The sequence below is a fragment of the Hoplias malabaricus genome, chromosome 5, assembly GCF_029633855.1.
Source record: "Hoplias malabaricus isolate fHopMal1 chromosome 5, fHopMal1.hap1, whole genome shotgun sequence".
NCBI lineage: Eukaryota > Metazoa > Chordata > Actinopteri > Characiformes > Erythrinidae > Hoplias > Hoplias malabaricus.
The window spans coordinates 16,636,421-16,657,930 of NC_089804.1; the positions used below are offsets into that span (position 1 = coordinate 16,636,421).

Here is a 21,510-nt window from a genome sequence, read left to right on the forward strand (position 1 = left end):
AATGCCTAGGATTAGATACAAAACACTGAAGCTCTCTAAGGAAAAAGGTGGCAGAGCCCTTCTATGCTTACTGGATAATTATACAACAGCACAACTTAGAGTTTTAGCTTGTTTGTGTAACACGAAATATGAACCTTGATGGAAAACGTAAAGTAAAACACATTTCTATTCCCATACAGTCACTACTACAATAGTAGTCTTGATGATGATAATAGTAGTAAACTAAATAGATGGACTAACTTGGCTTTAAAACAATGGTTTGTGTTCAAGAAACTACAATTAAAGGAACAAGTGAAAATCTTGAGGTTGGTTGGGTTTGATCAAGAGTTTAAACCAGCCGAATTAGATATAGGATTTAAACAATGGATAGTGAAAGGAATAACTTAGTCTAGTGTACTATGGTTATAGGAGGACAGTTTGAATCCTATACCCATCTGACTGGAAAATTTCAAATAGATGAGCAAGATTGTTTTTTAGATAATTTGAAATCAGAAATTATTTTAAGAAATAACTGAAAAAGATTCATATTCCCAAAGACAGTCTGATAGGGGCTTTTATTAATATTTACAAATGGAATGATATGAGGAAACTGATTTTAAGTATATACACACTGAAAAAAATGAAATCTAAGCAAGTAAAATGTACTTATATCTATTCTAAATATCTAGTATTATTCATTTGGAAATTGTTGTAAAATATAATAAGATTATTCAACTTATTTCTAACTTATTTTACCTGTTTTAAATAATGTTATCTACAGAAAGGGTCTTATTCCATTGGCAGATATTTTTTTTTTCTTAATTCAAGTAATAACTTTAATTGATTCTTAAGAGAAGCAATTCCGTATTTTACGGGACGGTTCGCAACACTATGTGAAATGAGATGAAACAAAACAGGTCTAACAACATCCATATAATCAGTGAGACTAATGGTCCAATACAAAATTACCTTTGCATATGACTTGCAGATGTGTAACATAAAATTTCTTATCAATGTCTAACTCCAAACTCTGTCTTAATCTGCAGGTGCTTCAGAGGAACAGGAATCTTACAGTGTCCAGTAAATCTTCTGACCCTCCCTCTGCTGCCATCTTAACTGTGTACCTAGACCGGGCCCAGGATCTACCTGTAAGTTTCAGTCTGCTTAATTGTAGAGGAACTAGTTGCAGAAAGCTTTCTTTCCTCTAACTGTGTATTGCTGCACAATATTGTTGAATGCTGGATGAGTGGGAACTCAGTGGGCTGTGTTTATAATGCAGATGAAGAAAGGGAATAAGGACCCCAGTCCCATGGTGCAATTTTCTGTGCAAGACATCACAAAAGAAAGCAAGGTAAGGCTTAATTGCTGTAAAAGATTAAATGCTGTTCATTGCAATTTTTAAATTGTAATTTTTTTTACTGTAATGTCTTTAAAATATTTTTTCACTCCCCTCAGACTTCTTATGGAACCAACAACCCAGTCTGGGAAGATGCCTTTACCTTTTTCATCCAGGACCCCTGCAAACAGGACCTTGACATTCAGGTAATTGATGTTTTATTATATATTTTACTAATTTTCCACGGTAGTAAACCACCTTTGCTACAAGAGTTAGTGAACAGAGATGCAATTTAATAAATGTAGATGTGAACAGAAAACTAAGTTTAAAATCTGAAAACATTAAACCACCACCGTTACAAACACACCAGACAACACAGAATAACAAAATGACTGACAACACACGGCTGGATACATGAGGCATGAGGAAAAACAACGCATGACCAAAGAGCACACGTGGAAGCAAAACAAAAACAAGCACATGGCAAACAGAATATAGTAGGAAACAAATGGTCAAACACAAGAAGAATGCTTGTGACAGTTAGTGTATAATTTAGTCTGAATAATGCATAATTATGAATAATAGGCTGACGAAAAAGCTGAGCAGAAATCTGTCAGTCACCAGTTTTCATTACATGGTGTGGATAGAAGATAGTAGGCCTGAAAAATGAATAGTTTTATAAAAATCATAGATTTAAACTAGTAACATTTTAGATCGCAAGAGCTGCCATTTTAATGCTAGCCTATATTATCAGTAATAATGTTTTAAGTTTGAAATTGGGAAAAATTACACCAGTCAATGGCAAACAAACACTGCTATGTACATAACAATAATAACAAATAAAGGTAAGTAGCATACTCAGTTTCAGGTAAGGTAAGTAGCATACTCACATTCAGCAGTTAGAAATAAAGGCACATCTTATTAGTCCTCAAATAGTTAAGCTATAAAAGACAGCAACAACTTTTGCTTGAATTAGTCAAGTTAGCACGGCTCATAACTGTGATTAAATGAGCCTTACTTTTGTCCAGATATGTATTTGAACTGCTTCAAAGGTTTTCTTGAATGCATTCAGTAGAAAAATTTTGTAATATTTGCTGACACATAGAAATTTGCTTTTTGCAAGTTTGTTTTTCTTGCTCCACCATTTTCCTGCCCTCACATGTCACGTAAAATCAACAGTATGTTGTTATGTCACATGGTTATGTCAAATCTGCGTTTCCCTTCCCTGGAACTGGAGGGGTTTTTTTTATTTGTTTTAATGTTGGGAACAGAGAAAACACCTGGTTTTTATCCCAAGGACCAGATTTAGGAATCTGAGTAAAAAGTTTTTTTATATTTTTTTACTGCATGTGGTTCTTGAATATTTTAAATGGCAAAAATTATTATTACACTCTCTAATGAAAGGCAGATGTCTGACTTATCTAATTCATCTGGTCTTCCCCAGGTGAAAGACGATGACCGGTCTCTGACTTTGGGCACTTTGACCATCCCTCTCTCCCGCATCCTCTCCAGTGCTGAACTCTCCATGGACCAGTGGTTCCAGCTAGACAGCTCTGGACCTGCCAGTCGCATATACATGAATGTTATACTGAGGGTGAGAGGATGCACCAATCAGATGTCATTACATCATGCCTTATTTATTTTTTCAGAAGGCTGGTGTGGTAGCAAAGAATATAGAAGGAACAGAAGGAAAATATGGTTTCTATTTTTTGGGTTTCAGGTTCTATGGCTTAATGAGGAACCCACCAGCCCAGTATCTTCAGATCCTTCAGTTCCATTTCCGGGTGAGGGAGAGGACGGTGTTATAACTGACTTGACCCACAGAGGGTCCAGTGTTTCACCTACTCACACACGTCCACAGCACACCAGCCCAGAGTCCAGTTTTGGCACAGAGGTGAGGTTTTAACATTCTGTATTAACCAAAATGTTTGGTATAACACAGTGGTTCTCAAATTTTTTAGACCAAGCACCACCCATTATCAAACCAAAACCTCCAAGTACCACATTTGAGACTTATCACAGAAATATGCACCATATGTATAGGTGAAAACAGCACAGCACTTGGAGCAGTTGCTCATAGCGCGTTGTAGCACTTGTATCAGGAGGTCAAGGAGGCACGACACTTCTACTTTTAGTCCAAATTGCTTGCATCTGTCTCTAGCATTTGATTATATCAAGTAAGAAGCTGAAGCTGTGGGCTTTCTTTACATTTCGCGTTGGGGAATCACATTCATTTCTTGAAAAAAAAAAGGGGAACACCTGTCCTGATCCCCCATCCCTCCAACCCCTGCCACCTTTCCTTACAGACATAATGAACTGCAGTGTATGCGTAACCCTTGTCTGTTTGTTTGTTTGTTTGTTAAATGTAATTTACTCATGAAATGTTTAGATTCTCTGTTATTAATTAATTCCTTAACTATAGTACATTTTTGAAGGTCATCTGGTGTACCACCTCTTGTTACCACAGTTTGAAATCCACTGGTAAATCAATCAAATTTAATGGTCAGAAAAAAAAAATCTGTGTGTGTGTATTTATATATCACTAAGGCTTAAGCATCAACTTCACTGAATGCTTACTTGTGTACTTTCCAGCGTACAGCTGAAAAGTTTTTTGTCAAAAATATAGTAATTAAAAAAAAAAAGACTAAATGCTGTTTTTTTTATGACTTTAGAAATTATTCATTATCCTCTGTAATGCTCAAATGATACATGCCATCATTCTCACAGACTGCACTTTAAAAGAAGAAAACATTTGTTGCACAGACAAATTTGAATAACAACAATAAATGCAGCTTACTGAGGCAACCTGTGTTTAGTTGACCCTTTCTATTATTTAACTAAATTTTAGATTAGTTGTAGGTGTGGTTAAGTCTGCTATATTGCTGGGAGATATAAAACATTCTCTCTAATTTTTCTTTTCAGGGTGTTTTGCGGATTCACCTCGTGGAGGCCCAGAATCTTGTTGCTAAAGACACTTTTATGGGAGGCATGGTGAAGGGAAAGAGTGATCCCTATGTGAAGATCCGTGTGGGAGGGATGGCCTACAAGAGTCGGGTTATAAAAGAAAACCTCAACCCGGTCTGGAATGAACTTTATGAGGTGTGCTAACAAAATACGGGACACATGCTATCTTGAAAAGGAAAATTTATATTGCTAAATATCTGTTTGTCTTGTTTATATTGCAAGCTGAATTTTGGAAGTTATCCAAGGCTGCATTTTCATTTATAATGCAGGTGATCCTTACCATGCTCCCAGGCCAAGAAGTGCAGTTTGACCTGTTTGACAAAGACATGGATCAGGATGACTTCCTCGGCAGGTGAGGGCGAGCCAGCTTTTGAATGTTTTCAGTTTTTGTTGCAATACACCAATATTAATATTCTCTGTTCTGCCTTAAAGTGGCGAGTCAGTTATGTTTAGTGCCTAAGCTTCTTGCTCTAAATTTCCATTCCACATTACATGGTGAAGCATTTGTATTTTGAAGACTAAGCTTTTCTCATTTGAATTTTCCTTTGCAATTATGCAAAGAACCACGGCCCTGAACTGGATGAGCGGTTACAGACAATGAATGAATAAATGAATTATGCAAGGATACAGTAGTTACGTTCTGGAGCTCAAGCTTCTTATTCAGATTTTGCTTTGCTTAAATGGTTTAGAAGTTCCTATTTTGTGCTTCAGTGAATCCATGTTTGTACTGGGACCACTGCCATGGCATTAAATACTGCTACTAAATTCATACACAGTTACTTATAGCTATTAATTATAATAGCTGCTACCATATAGTTATGTATTGTCTGCATACATATTACACATTAATATAGTTCTTTCTACTGTAGTGGTATACAGTTTCTTTTTACTCTATAAATTCTATGGAGCTATATTACGGTCACTGCAGCTTGTCCTGGTGGAGCAGAGACCATCATCAGCAAAGTGCTGGGAAACTAAAGTGTGGCTGTGGAACTACGCACTCTGACGGAGTTTATAGCTGTTTTACATATAGTATTTTTGTCACTAAAGTCAAAGTTTTACACTGAATATTGCATATAACTTAAGTGTTCAGTAATATTTCTCATAGTCAACAGTGAGGAAGGTCCTCTGTCTTCATTGCTATGCTGTCAGTCATTAGACCACGCCCCTCTCCGCTGATGTCCCACCTCCTACGCTAGATCAAGGCTAAAAATATGAAACTGAAAAACAGGGATCCGAAAGTGAGGGGAAAAAAGGATCTGAAAGTGAATATAAGATCTGTGACAGAAAAAAAGATAAGAAACTAAAAAAGACAAGATCTGAATCTGAAAATATTAAATCTGCAACTGAAAAATATAAGACTTTAAATATCAAAATATATAGGAAAATGAAAAATGAAAATGAATTATTTATTCAAAATATATAAATAATTGAATTAAAATTCTATTTAAATCTATTTTTCAAATGTTGACCCTGATAGAGCTCTACAGAATTCAGGACACTTATTTGGGCCAAAAATCCAGTTCAGTATTAGCTTCATAACATTACATTTTAATAAACATTAACTTATTTCTATTTTACGGCTGTATTAGCCAGCTGCTGACTAGAGAGTACCATTTTGATTTCGTCAGTGGCTGTACTGCAGAAATCATTGAAACAAAATAGCATTTGCTTTTATATTCATTGTGATTTGACGTTGCGTGTTGTCTGTTCTCAGGTCAAATTGTCATATACAAATCATGCCCAAAATACAAAATTTCTTCTTGACATGTTTAGGTGGTTATACTATATTTATCACTTCAGTTTGTGGGCATATACCACACACCTGTAAATCCACCACTACATTACTGATGTTCTGGCTGGCTTGTAACTCACTGACTCAGTCACATATACATAAATACAGGCTAAAAATTACTGGCTCATGTTTAGGAACTGCTCCACAAGGAGGTGCTTTGCAACAAAACTATATTATGTCCTTTTTTATATAATCATTGAATTTCTTGCAGGTTTAAGCTGAGTCTGGCTGACTTAATCAGTGCCCAGAACACTGACCAGGTAAGGCTTTAAGACTGACAATATATTTATTGTAGATAGATTTATTGTAGATCAACATTCTCCATGAGCTCAATGTAACACATAAAATTTAATGTTATTACTGTAAACTTACTGTCCATAAATGCTTGTATAAAAAATAAGACCAGACCAAGTGTTTAAAAATTACTTGTCACAGGTTCAGAGGGTTCAGATCACCAGTAGGACATTAGAAAGCTGTAAATAAGATAAATATGAAAAGAAAACATAGGGAATCCATTTAAGACTAAATTTATCCAGGATAATTTCTGTTTTCATAAGCCAGATTTGCTAGTACGGACCACGCCCGTAGAGGCTGAAACGGGGAGGTGAACTCAGAAATCTTTGGGGAGGAGCTCAGGGTGGCTTATGAATGCGTGTGAAGCCGTACCCCCCCATTGGATAAATGAATATGAGATAAGGGTGGAGACAGGGTGGAGATGTGAGCAAGTTTTTTAAAACAGGAGGCTCGTGGGTTTGATAATGGCGGAACACGGCTCCGAATATGGGGATCAGCAGGAATGACCCAGCGTGGAGGAGCAAGCTGACGTAGTGAAGCAGTCGAGTCGAGATCCGTCTCCTGAACTAAATGAAGCGAGTTTGTCTGACGCGGAAATGACGTGAATTTGCTGGGTATATATAGGGCTGAGAGGAGAAGTTTGGGCGTGGTCCTACTCCCAAAATTATGTTATTAAATAACTTCAATAATTGAACACTAGCAAATTATTTATCAATTTATATATTTCTTACTTGTTAAATCCTTAAAATATTGAATAAAATATCTAAAGATTAACCCGTTTGTTTACATGCCTCTGCGTTATAGTGGTACAACCTGAATGATGTCAAAACAGGTCAAGTTCATCTGATTATGGAATGGCTGCCAAAAGTGTCAGACCCATCAAGACTGGAACAGGTAAACCTTATTTGTGTCAGTTTTTTCTTCATTTGCTTTCCTTTTACTAAAGTAGGGATCCCTTAAAATATTCAGCCATTTACTCTACACAAAGTAAACAACTGTTGGTGGACACCTGCTATTCAACATTTCTTTTCAAATTAAATTGATTAATAGGGGGATTTTCTCCCTTTTTCTTCTACTCTTCTGAAAATGCTGCAACGCACTGCAGTATTTCTACGAGGATTTGATGGCTTTCCACCACAAGAATACTAGAGACTGGTGTTGAATGATTAGTTCACCTACAAGCATTTGCTTCAGTGTCTCACTATGGGATATGCCCCCTCCGAGTATAACTCAGAAACTCTATTACACAACACCAGCCCCAAGGCTGGCTGACAGCTGTGATGTTTGTGCTCTGCCCCATGTATATAATATGGTTTCATATCCTTATTCAAAACCTTCTTCTTGCTTCACTCCAGAAGCCTTTAAACACTCTCCTCATGCAACACCTAAGCTTCACTGTCCACAGGCAAATTGTTACCTCCATTTTTTTAAGGGGTGCCACATTCTTGTGAGGACAGACAATACAGCAGTAGTGGCACATATCAATCGACAAGGGGGCCTGCTTTCCAGTTACACACGCTGGCACGCAGACTGATGTTTTTGAGAAATGTTCACTTTCAACCCTGCAAAGGACAGGCACCCCTTCCAGGGTGTGTTCCCGCCTTGCGCCCAGTGATTCCAGGTACGCTCCGGACCCACCGCAACCCTGAACTGGATAAACGGTTTCAGACAATGAATGAATGAATGATTATTCACTTCCTATCCCTTAGAGCAACACATGTCAAGGGATGCTTAACAGGGGAACAGATCAGGACACTCAGCAGCACAGTTTTCCAACAGATTTGGGTGTGCTACGGCAGGGCGACAGTGGACCTTTTTGCAACAAAAGAAAATGCACTCACTGCACGACCAGCGCTCCCTGCCCAGGATCAATGCTTTTGTGCATAAGTGGCCACAAATACTGCTTTATGCATTTCCACTAATAGCATTAATTTCCACGACTTTAGCCAGAGACATGGAGAGGTGCCTGATTGTTATCTTGATAGCTCTGCATAGGCCAGGCAAACATAGGCTGGCGGAGATCGCACAGACGCTTCAGGGCAACCCATGGCCCCTCCCTCTCAGGGATTTACTGACGCAGGCGAGGGGAGAGATTTATCAACCACACCTGGAACGTCTGGCTCTAATGTGATTGAAACCATTCAGATTGCCAGAGATCCGTCCACCAAGTCCTTTTATGGGTACATGTGGCTGATTTTTGAGCAGTGGTGCTCAAAAAAGCTTGAAACCCTGTTTCAGTACTCTGTTGAGTTTATATCTTTCCTCCAAGACCTGACTGACAAAGGCAGGTAATTTTCCACATTTAATGTATACCTAGCAGCTATACCTGGTGCTGCTTTGGTGGCACAGTGGCGCAGTCACACAGCTCCAGGGACCGCTCTGGGTGACTGTCTATGAGGAGTTTGGTGTGTACTCCCGGTGTCCGCATTGGTTTCCTCCGGGTGCTCCGCTTTCTTCCCACGGTCCAAAAAAACATGCTGGTAGGCAGATTGGCGAGTCAAGTGTCCGTAGGTGTGAGTGAATGTGTGTGTTGCCCTGTGAAGGACTGGCGCCCCCTCCTGGATGTACTCCCACCTTGCGCCCAATGATTCCAGGTAGGCTCTGGACCCACCGCGACCCTGAACTGGATAAGCGGCTACAGATAATGACTGAAGACAGCACTTTTGCTAGCCCTGGCATAGGCTAGGCGTGTGACTGAAATGCATGCATTTTGCATGTGCTCTGCATGTATGCAATTTTGGCAGGGGGACTCTAAATATGTTTACTTCCAAACCCTGCCTTTATTTACAAGGTTATCCAGCTTTGTCTCCTTATGCAGCTTCAGGCTTTTTATCCTCCACTTTTACTTCACCAGGCCAGCAGCAGCTGAATATGCTATATCCTGGGCAAGTGCTGAGCATTTATGTGGACAAAACGAAGGACTTTAGGAAAAGTAACCAGCTTTTTGTGTCGTGGGCTAAGCCATACATGGAAAAAGCGATTACAAAACAAAGATAATCACATTGAATTTCAGACGCAACCGCTTTGGCATACTCCAGTAAAAAACTAGTAGTTCCACTGGGCGTACGTGCACAGTCCAAGAGAGGTGTAACGACCTCCTGGGCAGTCTTTAGAGGTATCTCGATTCAGGAGGTGTGTGCAGCAGCAAGCTGGTCCTCTATTCATACACTCGGCAGGTTTTATAAAATGGATGTAACAGCCCCTAGTGTAGCACATACTGTGTTGAGTGTTGGCTTGGCGATTTCACAGCCTTAGCTGAGACTTAGCTAGAAGACAGTAGGTTCAGGGCAGGCTTGTCTGGCAATTCAGGAGTAAGGCTATCCAATAGTGAGACACCAAAATGAATGCTTGAAAGAGAACTTCAGAATAATAGTGTAACCACAATTCTCTGATAGCATGAGTGACGTCTCTCACCAGACCACCCTCCTTGCAGCCTGAAGCGAGGAAGAGGTGTGCCTGGTTTTATTAAGGATATGATGTTGTGTCACCATATTATATACAGGGGGCAGAGCACGAGCATTACATCTGTCAGCCAGCCCAGGGGCTGGCGTAGCGTTTCTGAGGTATAGAGTGGTATGAAAAATTTGGGCCCTGATAATTTTCAGGATCTTCCTATGTAAATCATTGGTTGTTCGGATCAGCAATTTCAGTTAAATACTTCATAAGTACACAGTGATATTTGAGAAGTGAAATTAAGTTTATAGGATTTACAGAAAGTGTGCAATAAATATTTAAACAAAATTAGGCAGATGCATAAATTTGGGCACCCCAACAGAAAAATTGCATCAATATTTAGTAGATCCTCCTTTCGCAGAAATAACAGCCTCGAAATGCTTCCTATAGCTTGCAATTCTGGCTGAAGGTATTTTGGACCATTCTTCTTTACAAAATATCTCAAGATCAGTCAGGTTTGATGGTTTCAGAGCATGGACAGCCCGCTTTAAATCACATCACAGATTTTAATAACATTTAGGTCTGGGGACTGGGATGGCCATTCCAGAACGTACTTGTTCCTCTGCATGAATGCCTTTTGAGGAGTGTTTAGGGTCGTTGTCTTGTTGAAGTATCCAGCCCCGACGCAACTTTGTCACTGATTCTTGAACATTGTTCTCAAGAATTTGCTGATATTGATTGGAATCCATGAGACCCTCAACTTTAACAAGATTTCCAGTATCTGCACTGGCCACACAGCCCCACAGCATGATGGAACTGCCACCAAATTTTACTGCGGGTAGCAAGTGTTTGTCTTGGAATGCTGTGTCCTTATTCCGCCATGCACACCGGCCCCTGTTATGTCCAAATAACTAAATGTTAGTTTCATGAGTCCACAGCACCTTATTTCAAAATGAAGCTGGCTTGTCCAAATGTGCTTTAGCATACCTCAAGTGACCCTGTTTGTGGCATGTGCACAGAAAAGGCTTCTTCTGCATTACTCTCACATATAGCCTCTCCTTGTGCAAAATGTGCTGAATAGTTGAACAATGCACAGTGACACCACCTGCAGCAAGATGATGTTGTAGGTGTTTGGAGTTGGTCTGTGGGTTGACTGTGGGTGTTCCCACCATCCTTCACCTCTGTTTATCGGGCCTTAACTAGAACTCTGCCTGTGGTCTTCCATTTCCTCACTATGTTCCTCACAGTGGAAACTGACCACTGAAATCCCTGATTTAGCATTTTGTATCTTTACGCTAAATCATGATGTTGAACAATCTTTGTTTTCAGGTCATTTGAGAGTTGTTTTGAGGCTCCTATGTTGCCACTCTTCAGAAAAGATGCAAAGAGGAGAAGAACTTGCAATTGCCCACCTTAACCCTGTCTCATAATTGGATTCAGCTGTGTATGTAGGTCAAGGGTCAATGAGCTTACAAAACAAATTTTGTGTTCCAATAATTAGTGCTAAAGGTATTCAAATAAATAAAACAACAAGGGTGTCTAAATGTATGTATCTGCCTAATTTTGTTTAAATAATTATTGCACACTCTCTGTAAATCCTGTAAACTTATTTCACTTCTCAAATATCACTATTCGTCTTCTATATGATATATTTAACTGAAATTGCTGATCCAAATAACCAACGATTTATAAAGGAAAGTCACGATAATTATCAGGGGTGCCCAAACTTTTTCATACCACTGTACGTGGAAGGGGAATATACTATAGTGAGACATGTCACTTATGCTATCAGAGAAACAGGGTTGCACTAGTAACCTAAAGTTCTGAATCACAAACACTGTCATTTGAGAGAATGAAGTTACACTAAGAACTACATTCTCTCAGGCAGTTCCACAGTCTAATTCTGGGGGACTTTTAGCCCACATTTGACATTGGACATGGTGATTTTAGGCTCATATTTCATTTCATGTTGTGTATGTATAAGCTTAAACTTTTTAAATTCACTGATTTTATTTATTGTGTATAAAGCATGCAGCATTTGTACTTGTTGATGTCTCAGTCATATCAAACTATTGATAACTTTGTGTGGTGTATAGATTTTGTCCTACCAGTCTCAGCAGTCCTATGTGAATAAAGCTGTGCCATCTGCTGCTGTGCTTTTTGTGTATTTGGAGAGAGCCCATGGTTTGCCTGTGAGTTCAATTCTCTTACATCTTACAGAATATGATAGATTTCTTTCCTTACACCATTTATTAAATGCATTTTAAAAACATAAGTAAATGTAATGGTTATTTTTCAAACTTAATATTTATTTATTATTACTAGTTGAAAAAGAATGGGAAAGAGCCAGTAGCTGGAGCCGAGTTGTTGCTCAAAAATACATCATACAGAACTAAAGTAAGGAGTCATTTTTTGTATTTAGCAAATTTTTGTGATGCATTTTAACTGCATGGGTTTCAAAGCAATTACAGAATATCTGAGATTTATATATATATTGTTTATTTTTTTTGACAGCTTGGTGATCGCTCTACATCTCCATGCTGGGATGAAACATTTTGCTTTCTGGTGCAAGACCCCAGAGAAGAAATACTCACTATCAGGGTGAGAAGACATATTTGACTGAATAACATGGCAGACTTTACTTGAACTTCACCTGTAGTTATACTGTATTAGTTTTTGCTGGTATGAATATTGATGTTGTGTATGTCATGGCTCATTTTGTGTGTGTGTGTGTGTGTGTGTGTCTGTGTGTGTGTAGGTCTCTCATAGCTGGGGTCAGCCTCTGGGTACTGTGGTATTCCCAGTGAAAGAATTGCTGGCAGAGCAGGACCTGGTGCTGGATCGCTGGCTTACTTTAGATGGAGCTTTACCGGAGAGTGAAATATTAATCAGGGCTGAACTAAAGGTATCAGAATAATACAAAAATAACCTGCTGCAAAGTAGAAGTACACTTTTACTTAACCATATTCGCACTTTCAGAGCATGTGTCTTTTAAATAATGTAACAGAATTCTTGGTTTGGTGGAACGTGTGGCACAACAGCTGATGACATCTTAAATCTACTTGCGATGCTGTATTTTTTTTAACATATTGACTTAAGTGCTAAGATTTCTCAGGCAAACACAAAGGCAACACCTTACTTGCTTCACTTCAAACAGACTTATAAAGACATGTTTAACTGTCATATTGAAACAAAAATGTAAGAAGAGCTCTGCTTCTGACTTTTGTTTCACGCTGGTAGCTTTTCTCTCACTTGTATCTTTGGAATAATTTATTGATTTATTTATTCTGTTTCAGTTGAAAACAAAAGAATTCCCTAATAATTATGTTTACAGATGAATGAATGTCTTAGGCCCATATTTCTCCAATTATAATTCAGTACATGGCATGACAATCAGGTAGACAACTTGGAACCCTTTAAGTTACAAGAACTTTATTACTTTCAGTCTTGAACCATGAAACATCTTTTATCTGTGATTCAGCTTTTGGACTCAAAGCTGATACAGAGTGCTGATGGGAAAAATGGCAGTGAAGAGGTTGAACATATCATTCCCAGGGCAGAAACAGCACCAGCAACCAGTCAGGAGCTTAGACACAGGACAGTCCAGGGGTGGGTCATACCGAAAATAACATTAAACATTAACATTAAAAAATGAATGTATGTGAAATGATGGTCGGCTGACTCTTTTGTACGTGTGGTGTCTGTTTGTATATTTAGAGGCGGAGATGCAGGAGATAGTGGGCGAGGTCAGATTAAACTCACCATTGCTTACTCTACTGAGGAGAACAGACTGGCCATCACAATCTATTCCTGCAGGTCTGTTTATAACACTCACACATACACTATACTGCCAAAAGTATTCACTTGTCTGCCTTCACACGCATATGAATTTGAGTGACATCCCATTCTTAATCTATGGGGTTAAATATAACGTGGGCCCACCCTTGCAGTTATAACAGCTTAAACTCTACTGGGAAGGCTTTCCACAAGGTTTAGGAGTGTAATTATGGGAATTTTTGATCATTCATCCAAAAGCGCATCTGTGAGGTCAGATGAGAAGGCCTGGCTCGCAGTCTATGCTCTAATTTATCCCAAAGGTTTTGTGTCTGGTTGAGGTCAGGACTCTCTGCAGGCCAGTCAAGTTCTTCCACAACAAACTCACTCATCCATGACTTTATGGACCTTGCTTTGTGCACTGGTGTGCAGTTATGTTGGAACAGGAAGGGATCATTCCCAAACTGTTCCCACAAATTTGGGAGCATGAAATTGCCCAAAATCTCATGGTATGCTAAAAAATTAAGAGTTCCTTTCACTGGAACTAAGGGTCCGAGATCAACTCCTGAAAAACAACCCCACATCATAATCCCCCTCCAGCAAATTTTACTCTTGGCACAATGCAGTCAGACAAGTACCATTCTCCTGGCAACCGCCAAACCCAGACTCATCTCCAGAGAACACATCTCTATTGCTCTATATTGCAGTGTCTGCATGCTTTACACCTCTCCATTTGATGCTTTGAGTTGTGCTTTGTGATGGCTTGGATGCAGCTGTTCAGCAATGGAAACCCATTCCATGATGCTTTCTATGCACTTTTGTTGAGCTAATCTGAAGGCCACATGAAGTCTGGGGGTCTATAGCAATTGACTCTGCAGAAAGTTAGCGACCTCTACACACTGTGCCCCTTAGCATCCGCTGGACCTACTCATTTTATGTGGCCTACCACTGTGTCAGATGTTGCCCCCAATTGCTTTTACTTTGTTAAAATATCACTGAGAGTTGACTATGGAATATTAAGTGGTGAGGAAATTTCACAACGGGACTTGTTGCACGGGTAGCATACTATCACAGTAGCATGCTGGACATCCTGAGAGCAACCCGTTCTTTCACAAATGTTTGTAGAAGCAATCTGCATGCCTAGGTTCTTGGTTTTATACACCTGTGGCAATGAAAGTGATTGGAACAGTTGAATTCAATTATTTGAATGTGTGAGTGAATATATTTGGAAATATAGTGTATGTTTATATTGTTTTGTAATACAGGCCTCTTTGCTTATCCCATTACATTGCATTTTGGCTCACTCTCTGCAGTTGGGGCACACTGTATTACAAATACTTGGAAGGGAACTCTGCTAAATTAAATGAAATTACTGTTGCTCATAGATGATACAAGTTTATGTTTTGCTTTTGTTCTGTTGTAGGAACCTAGCCGCTTGCTCCAAGGATGGGTCAGACCCTTACGTGTCCTTCATTCTCCAGCCTGACAAAAACAGAAGCACCAAAAGAAAGACCAGCACCAAGAAACGGGACCTTAATCCTGAGTTTTTTGAAAGGTGACTGAGAGACTCACAGCAGTAAACATGACCTCATGGTTCAAGCATTTACAACATTGACTCTTGTGTGTTCTCTCCTCTAGTTTTGATTTTGACATGTCACTGGAAGAGGCCAAACAGAGACGTCTTGAACTGTCAGTGAAAAACAGTGTTTCCTTCATGAGCCGTGAAAGAGAGCTCATTGGCAAGGTATTGTCAAAATGTGTTAAGAAATCACACACTTTGGAGTTGTGCTGAGACAATCATTGGGTTTAAGTTATAAAAGTGAGCTGATATTTCACAAATCATTTAACATCAAACGTAGAATTAAAGCCAACTCCTTGCTTCTACATTTATTGTCCATTTTATCAAATCCACTGCCCATACAGGAGCACTTTAGTTCTTCAATTACAGACTGTAGTCTGTTACTGTACTTCCTCATATTCATTTCACCCTGCTCAGGATTCCCACAGGACCACAATAAAGCAGATAATATTTGGGTGGTGAACCATTCACAGTGCTACAGTGACACTGATGTTGTAGTGGTGGTGGTGTTAGTGTGTATGGTGCTGATCCAAGCATTGTGTTCAGTCACTGTCCACTTTGTTAGACACGCCTACTTCGTTGATTGACCTTTGAGATGTATAGTCAGAGACAGAAGCTCATCTGTTGCTGCACAGATTGAATTGGTCATCCTCTAGTCCTACATCAGTGGACATAGAATGCTGTTTGCTGGAAGTATTGGATAGGAGCAGTGAGAATGATCTGAAGAACTGGGTGAAAGGGAACTAAAAAATATGCAGAGCAACAGATGGACTACAGTCTGTAAGTGCTCCTGTATGGACGGTGGAGCAGAGAGAATGGACAATGAGTGTGTAAACAAGGAGGGTAGCTTCAAAGCCCCTGGAAACCCATTTTGAAATTTGTTTTTTTTATATATATAATTCTAAACTAGGGTGTTATGTGAACCGTTCAACAAAGTTTAAATAAAAAGCACAAAACATAATTATGATCAATCTCTCCTCAAAAATTACAAAAATATGTTCCTCTGAGCATATATACTATATACTGATGTCCATGTGTGACTCTCACCGCTGATCAGAAAAGAATGTGGTTTATTCTACCATGGCAACACACAACATAGAGACAGAGCAATTGCTGGGTTTTTACTCTGCTGTGCAGTTGTCATTTTTTCACAAGATAACATTACACAATAAAATGGCACCAGCAGGTAGAATTAGCATTATACAGCTGTTCATGTATGAATCGACAGGCGTCTTTTGTCTTTTATGAGTCTGTGGTTTGGTTTCGTGTGTTTATTTGTTATTATACTAACATAATTGTATAAACTTGATAACTTCTGTCTCCAAATCAGTGCTTTCTACCGCTGCTACTTTGCTGTACTGCCAACAGAGTTTGGCTTTTATCCCTGCTGTTACTTTGCTGTACATGCTGGCCCAGTGTAGCCGCTACCTCCGCTGTATTGCCGACCGAGTGGGTCTGCCTTGCCCGCTGTTACTCTGCTCAGCGCACCTGCCAAGTGCGGCTGATATCTCCGCTGATACACGTTAAACATGCCGACTGAGTGTTGCTGCTATCTCTTTTGTACTCCGATTTAATCCATTCATGTTCATTCTGCACTGTTTTGTGTTCTGTGTTTGCTCTGTTTATGTCTTTCACTCCCTCCATAGCTTGGTGAATAGTTTGCTCATTAAAATGGACAAGCTTTAGCTCACCAGTCTCTTCAACTCAGAGAGGAGGTGTGGCTAAGGTAGCCTTGTGATTGGTCAGGGCAATAGTGACCTAAGCATTACCCACTTTTAGGACTGCCCAGTCTACATCGAGAGAACAGTAATGGTAATTTTTGAGGAGCGATTTATCGTATTTCTGTTTTGTGTTTTTTTTATTTAAACTTTGCTGAACCTTTCACATGACACCCAAGTTTAGAATTATGCAAAATAAAAAAAAAATATTAAAAAAATTTCAAAATGGGCTCCAAGGGGATTTAATGGTATTGTGGATTGGAGTAAAATAAAGTGTTTTTGCTGTGACGTTTGTGGAGTTCTAAATATTCTGTAAAAAAAAAAGCTATAGATAGCATTTTGACAGCATTTTTTGTTTGTTTTATAGTCCACAAAAAAGATGATTTAAGCGCAGGAAATCACCACATGGAGTCAAAATATAAGAAAGCAAAGTTAAATCACAAACTCTTCTAAATATTTTTTAGATTTGTCAGAACTACAAAAAAGACACCACTGTAAATCTTGAAGTTCAGAGTGCTTCTGTGTGAGGTTTTTAAGCCTGTGAATTGTGTTTTGTTTTCCAGCTTTATGTAGACCTGAATCAGCTAGACCTCAAGGCAGGCATCGCACAGTGGTAAGCATTTTAGATCTGCCCCAGCTCCATATCACATGCTGTTTTGGTCATTCCTTAAAAGTCACATTAATCAAAACTGTGTCTAGCTTACTCACCAAAGGACAGTCATATGACTTTAAATGTGTTTTATTTATCCTGTTCCAGGTACGATTTAACACACGAGACTGGCTGAGCTGGATTTTGTGTGTTTACGCAATGATGCCTTCAGACTTTTTTTAATGCACCTATTTCTCCCAGGCTGCACAGCTGCATCTGCATGGCACAAGTGCCACTTTACCTCTGTCACTCAATGGGACCAGAGGTTTGGAATAATGTTACATTTGCGATTTCAATTCTTTAGTTGCTGTAGTTTTGTCTCCAAGAAGACCAAATGCATCTGAGACAGTCTTAATGTTACAGTTGCTGTACGTTAGCCAAATATTGCAAATTTGCACTAAAAAGATATGAATATATATTTGTTAAGGGAACAAACAAAATATTGTCATGAGTCTCTAAAGGAAAAAAATGCACTTAAGCATGCCTGCTTAGAAGACTAAAACACTGTTCCTGTATGGTGATCTTATATTAGAAAGTTTTTTTGACCTTGCCAAATAATCATTACAGCTTTATTTACAGTTTTATGTGTTGTGTATTGTGTATGGAGAGATGTCATAGTAAAATTATTTTTAATGTTTTTTTTTTTCTTTCCTTATCCTTTAAATTCCAAGAGCTTTACTCAAAGAAAAAACAGGTGAAAATGTTACTGTTTCTTTATGACCTTGGGGAGTATCCCACACTGTATCTTTAAGAGAATCTGTAAGAGGAAATTCAGATCATTTGTTCGTTCCATAATCTTATCACTGTATCTAGGAATTGTTTGCCAAGCAGAATTTTAGAACTCTGATAAATTTTTGTGCTGTTTACATTGATTGCTTGATACATATTTGCTTAGAGTCTGGGGAAACTGCTGTCCGCTGTGTGCTGAGCTCTGGATAAAGGAATAAATTAATGTACAGGTGCTGGTTATAAAATTAGGATATCATGAAAAAGTTGATTTATTTCAGTAATTCTATTCAAAATGTGAAACTTGTATATCATACTCATTCATTACACACAGACTGATATGTTTCAAGTGTTTAATTCTTTTAATTTGATGATTATAACTGACAACTTATGAAAAACCCAAATTCAGTATCTCAGAAAACTGGAATATTACTTAAGACCAGTACAAAAAAGGGATTTTTAGAAATGCTGGCCAACTGAAAAGTATGAGCATGAAAAGTATGAGCATGTACAGCACTCAGTACTTAGTTGAGGCTCCTTTTGCCTGAATTACTGCAGCAATGCGGCATGGCATGGAGTCGATCAGTCTGTTGCACTGCTCAGGTGTTATGAGAGCCCAAGTTGCTCTGATAGTGGCCTTCAGCTCTTCTGTATTGTTAGATCTAGTGTATTGCATCTTCCTCTTCACAATACCTCATATATTTTCTATGGCATTAAGGTCAGGCGAGTTTGCTGTCCAATTAAGAACAGGGATACCATGGTCCTTAAACCAGGTACTGGTAGTTTTGGCACTGTGTACAGGTGCCAAGTACTGTTGGAAAATGAAATCTGAAGTTCCATAAATTTGGTCAGCAGCAGGAAGCATGAAGTGCTCTAAAACTTAATGGTAGATGGCTGCTTTGACCTTAGACCTCAGACCACAGTGGACCAACACCAGCAGATGACATAGCACCACAAATCTTCACTGACTGTGGAAACTTTACACTGGACCTCAAGCAACATGTATTCTGTGCCTCTCCAGACCTTGATTTCCAAAGGAAATGCAAAATATACTTTCATTCATTCATCTGTAACTGCTTATCCAGTTCGAGGTCGTGGTGGTTCCAGAGCCTACCTGGAATTATTGGACGCAAGGCAGGAATACACCCTTGAAGTGGCAATTTACTTTCAAAAATAACTTTGGACAGAGAAAATAACTTTGGACAGTCCTTTTTGAAAGCGAGACGCTTCTGACACTGTCTTTTGTTCAAGAGTGGCTTGACACAAGGAATACAACAGCTGATGTCTTGTATACGTCTGTGCGTGGTGGTTCTTGAAGCAGTGACTCTAGCTGCAGTCCAGTCTTTGTGAATCTCCCCCACATTTTTTTATGGGTTTTGTTTCACAATCCTCTCTAGGGTGCAGTTATGCCTATTGCTTGTACACATTTTTTCTACCTCATCTTTTCTTTCCCTTTCCTCTGTATTAATGTGCTTGGACACAGAGCTCTGTGAACAGCCAGCCTCTTTAGTAATGACCTTTTGTGTCTTGCCTTGCTTGTGTAACGTATCAATGGTCATCTTTTGGACAAATGTCAAGTCAGCAGTCTTCCCCATGATTGTGTAGCCTACAGAACTAGACTGAGAGAGAATTTAAAGGCTTTCACAATATTCTAATTTTCTGAGACACTGAATTTGGGGTTTTCGTTAGTTGTAGTTATATTAGTTATACTAATCAAATTATAAGAAATAAACACTTGCAATATAGCAGTTTGTGTGTAATGAATGAGTATAATATACAAGTTTCACTTTTTGAATGGAATCACTGAAATAAACATGATCAAGTTTTTCATTATATTATAATTACATTATATTTTCTGACCAGCACCTGTATGTGCATCTTCATGCAGACATTTTGACGGTTGCCTTAAGGCATTTGTTTTACAATTTTATTAAAAAAGACATTGCATTGTAAAACTATTTTGCTAATAGTAAAATAGCCAATCAACAATGCTGTGTTTCAGTTTAATAGAATTAAACATATCAGACATATGTCAATCACTGTGCTTTTTGTATCCATTCCAAGCAAATGGGTTTGTGATTGTTCATGAGGACTTACTCAGAGGCTGCATGGATATATTTTTTGTCAAAGTGCCAATGGTGTGAGATCTTTATAGAAGCTGGAGTTTGAAATATGTTGTCTTAAATAAATATTCCTAAGAAGGAGATTACAATCAGCTGATGCTGTTGCTGGATATCTGTAATGCAGCTGTTTTATTAAAGATGCTCTTTGCACTTTCAAACGATGTGTTTCTTTCAGCTGTGGTCTTTGACTTTTCTTTTTTAGGGAATTCTACATGGTCAAGCTATAGTGGGCATCTACTCATCCAGCAGTTCTTCTGAAATGACAACTATTTGTTCCCATTTGGCTCATTAACTGCATCAACCCTGCTGAGTAGGCAGTCGATCAGTCGATGAGTCGATCATTCTGTGGCACCTCTCAGGTGTTATGAGAGCCCAGGTTGCTCTGATAGTGTCCTTCAGCTCTTCTGTATTGGATCTAGTGTATTGCATCTTCCTCTTCACAATACCTCATAGATTTTCTATGGGGTTAAGGTCACCACCAATAGTGTTGATTTAACACTGGTGAATTTGCTGTGTAGCTTCGGATCACAAACACATCTCCACCACACACCTCAGTAAGTTAGTTAGTGTTTATTTCGGTTTTCAAAATGAATACAGTATATACAAAATAATAATAATAATAATTACCTAAAAAGAAGACAACAATAATAATGGTAACAAATATTAAATTAATAGACATGACAAAACAATAACAAACCGAAAAGGTATAGGCTGAAACATTAGCTTATTGTGCCTACCCTTTGTACTTAGCTAATTAAAATTCCTTTTACTTCTGTATATAGATGATGCAAAACCACTATGGAAATTTCCTTTCCAAGTTCCTTTACATTTAGTGTTGTGGCATTAAAATTGTATTAGGATCTTTCAGCCAAGTGACTTTTTTGTTTGTTAACCCTCTGGGGTCTAAGGTTTTTTCTCAACTTTTGGCAAATCTTCATTCAAATGTTCTTATTATTTTTTATTTTTATTTATAAAATGGGTTAACTCAATTAATTCTTTTGGATCGATTGGCATTTTCTCAATTTTTTCAAATTTTCTGAAATTCACCTTAAAAGTGGATTATAATTATATTGCCCATGTCACACCTGTTTCTGTGGAGGCCTCGCTTCCTTCCTCACTTCATGCTACATTACCACTTGTTCTAGGGACTTCAATTCCCATGGTTCAGCGGGCAGTCACA

At 38.6% G+C, this 21,510-nt stretch overlaps 1 protein-coding gene across 1 annotated transcript in view; it reads left to right on the forward strand.

Annotated features, from left to right (window-relative positions):
- The window catches only part of esyt1a (extended synaptotagmin-like protein 1a), a 32,544-nt gene extending 12,069 nt beyond the window's left edge, over positions 1–20,475 (forward strand). Inside the window, exons 13-31 of the mRNA XM_066671286.1 lie at positions 1,026–1,127; positions 1,259–1,330; positions 1,435–1,521; positions 2,760–2,909; positions 3,036–3,209; positions 4,238–4,414; positions 4,549–4,631; positions 6,286–6,334; positions 7,173–7,262; positions 11,858–11,953; positions 12,087–12,158; positions 12,276–12,362; positions 12,520–12,666; positions 13,243–13,370; positions 13,479–13,577; positions 14,959–15,090; positions 15,174–15,279; positions 17,396–17,445; positions 17,590–20,475. Coding sequence (XP_066527383.1) covers positions 1,026–1,127; positions 1,259–1,330; positions 1,435–1,521; positions 2,760–2,909; positions 3,036–3,209; positions 4,238–4,414; positions 4,549–4,631; positions 6,286–6,334; positions 7,173–7,262; positions 11,858–11,953; positions 12,087–12,158; positions 12,276–12,362; positions 12,520–12,666; positions 13,243–13,370; positions 13,479–13,577; positions 14,959–15,090; positions 15,174–15,279; positions 17,396–17,445; positions 17,590–17,617 — 1,929 coding nt within the window. The 3' untranslated portion in view covers positions 17,618–20,475. The remainder of the gene's footprint in view (positions 1–1,025; positions 1,128–1,258; positions 1,331–1,434; positions 1,522–2,759; positions 2,910–3,035; positions 3,210–4,237; positions 4,415–4,548; positions 4,632–6,285; positions 6,335–7,172; positions 7,263–11,857; positions 11,954–12,086; positions 12,159–12,275; positions 12,363–12,519; positions 12,667–13,242; positions 13,371–13,478; positions 13,578–14,958; positions 15,091–15,173; positions 15,280–17,395; positions 17,446–17,589) is intronic.
- The last annotated feature ends 1,035 nt before the right edge of the window (positions 20,476–21,510 follow it).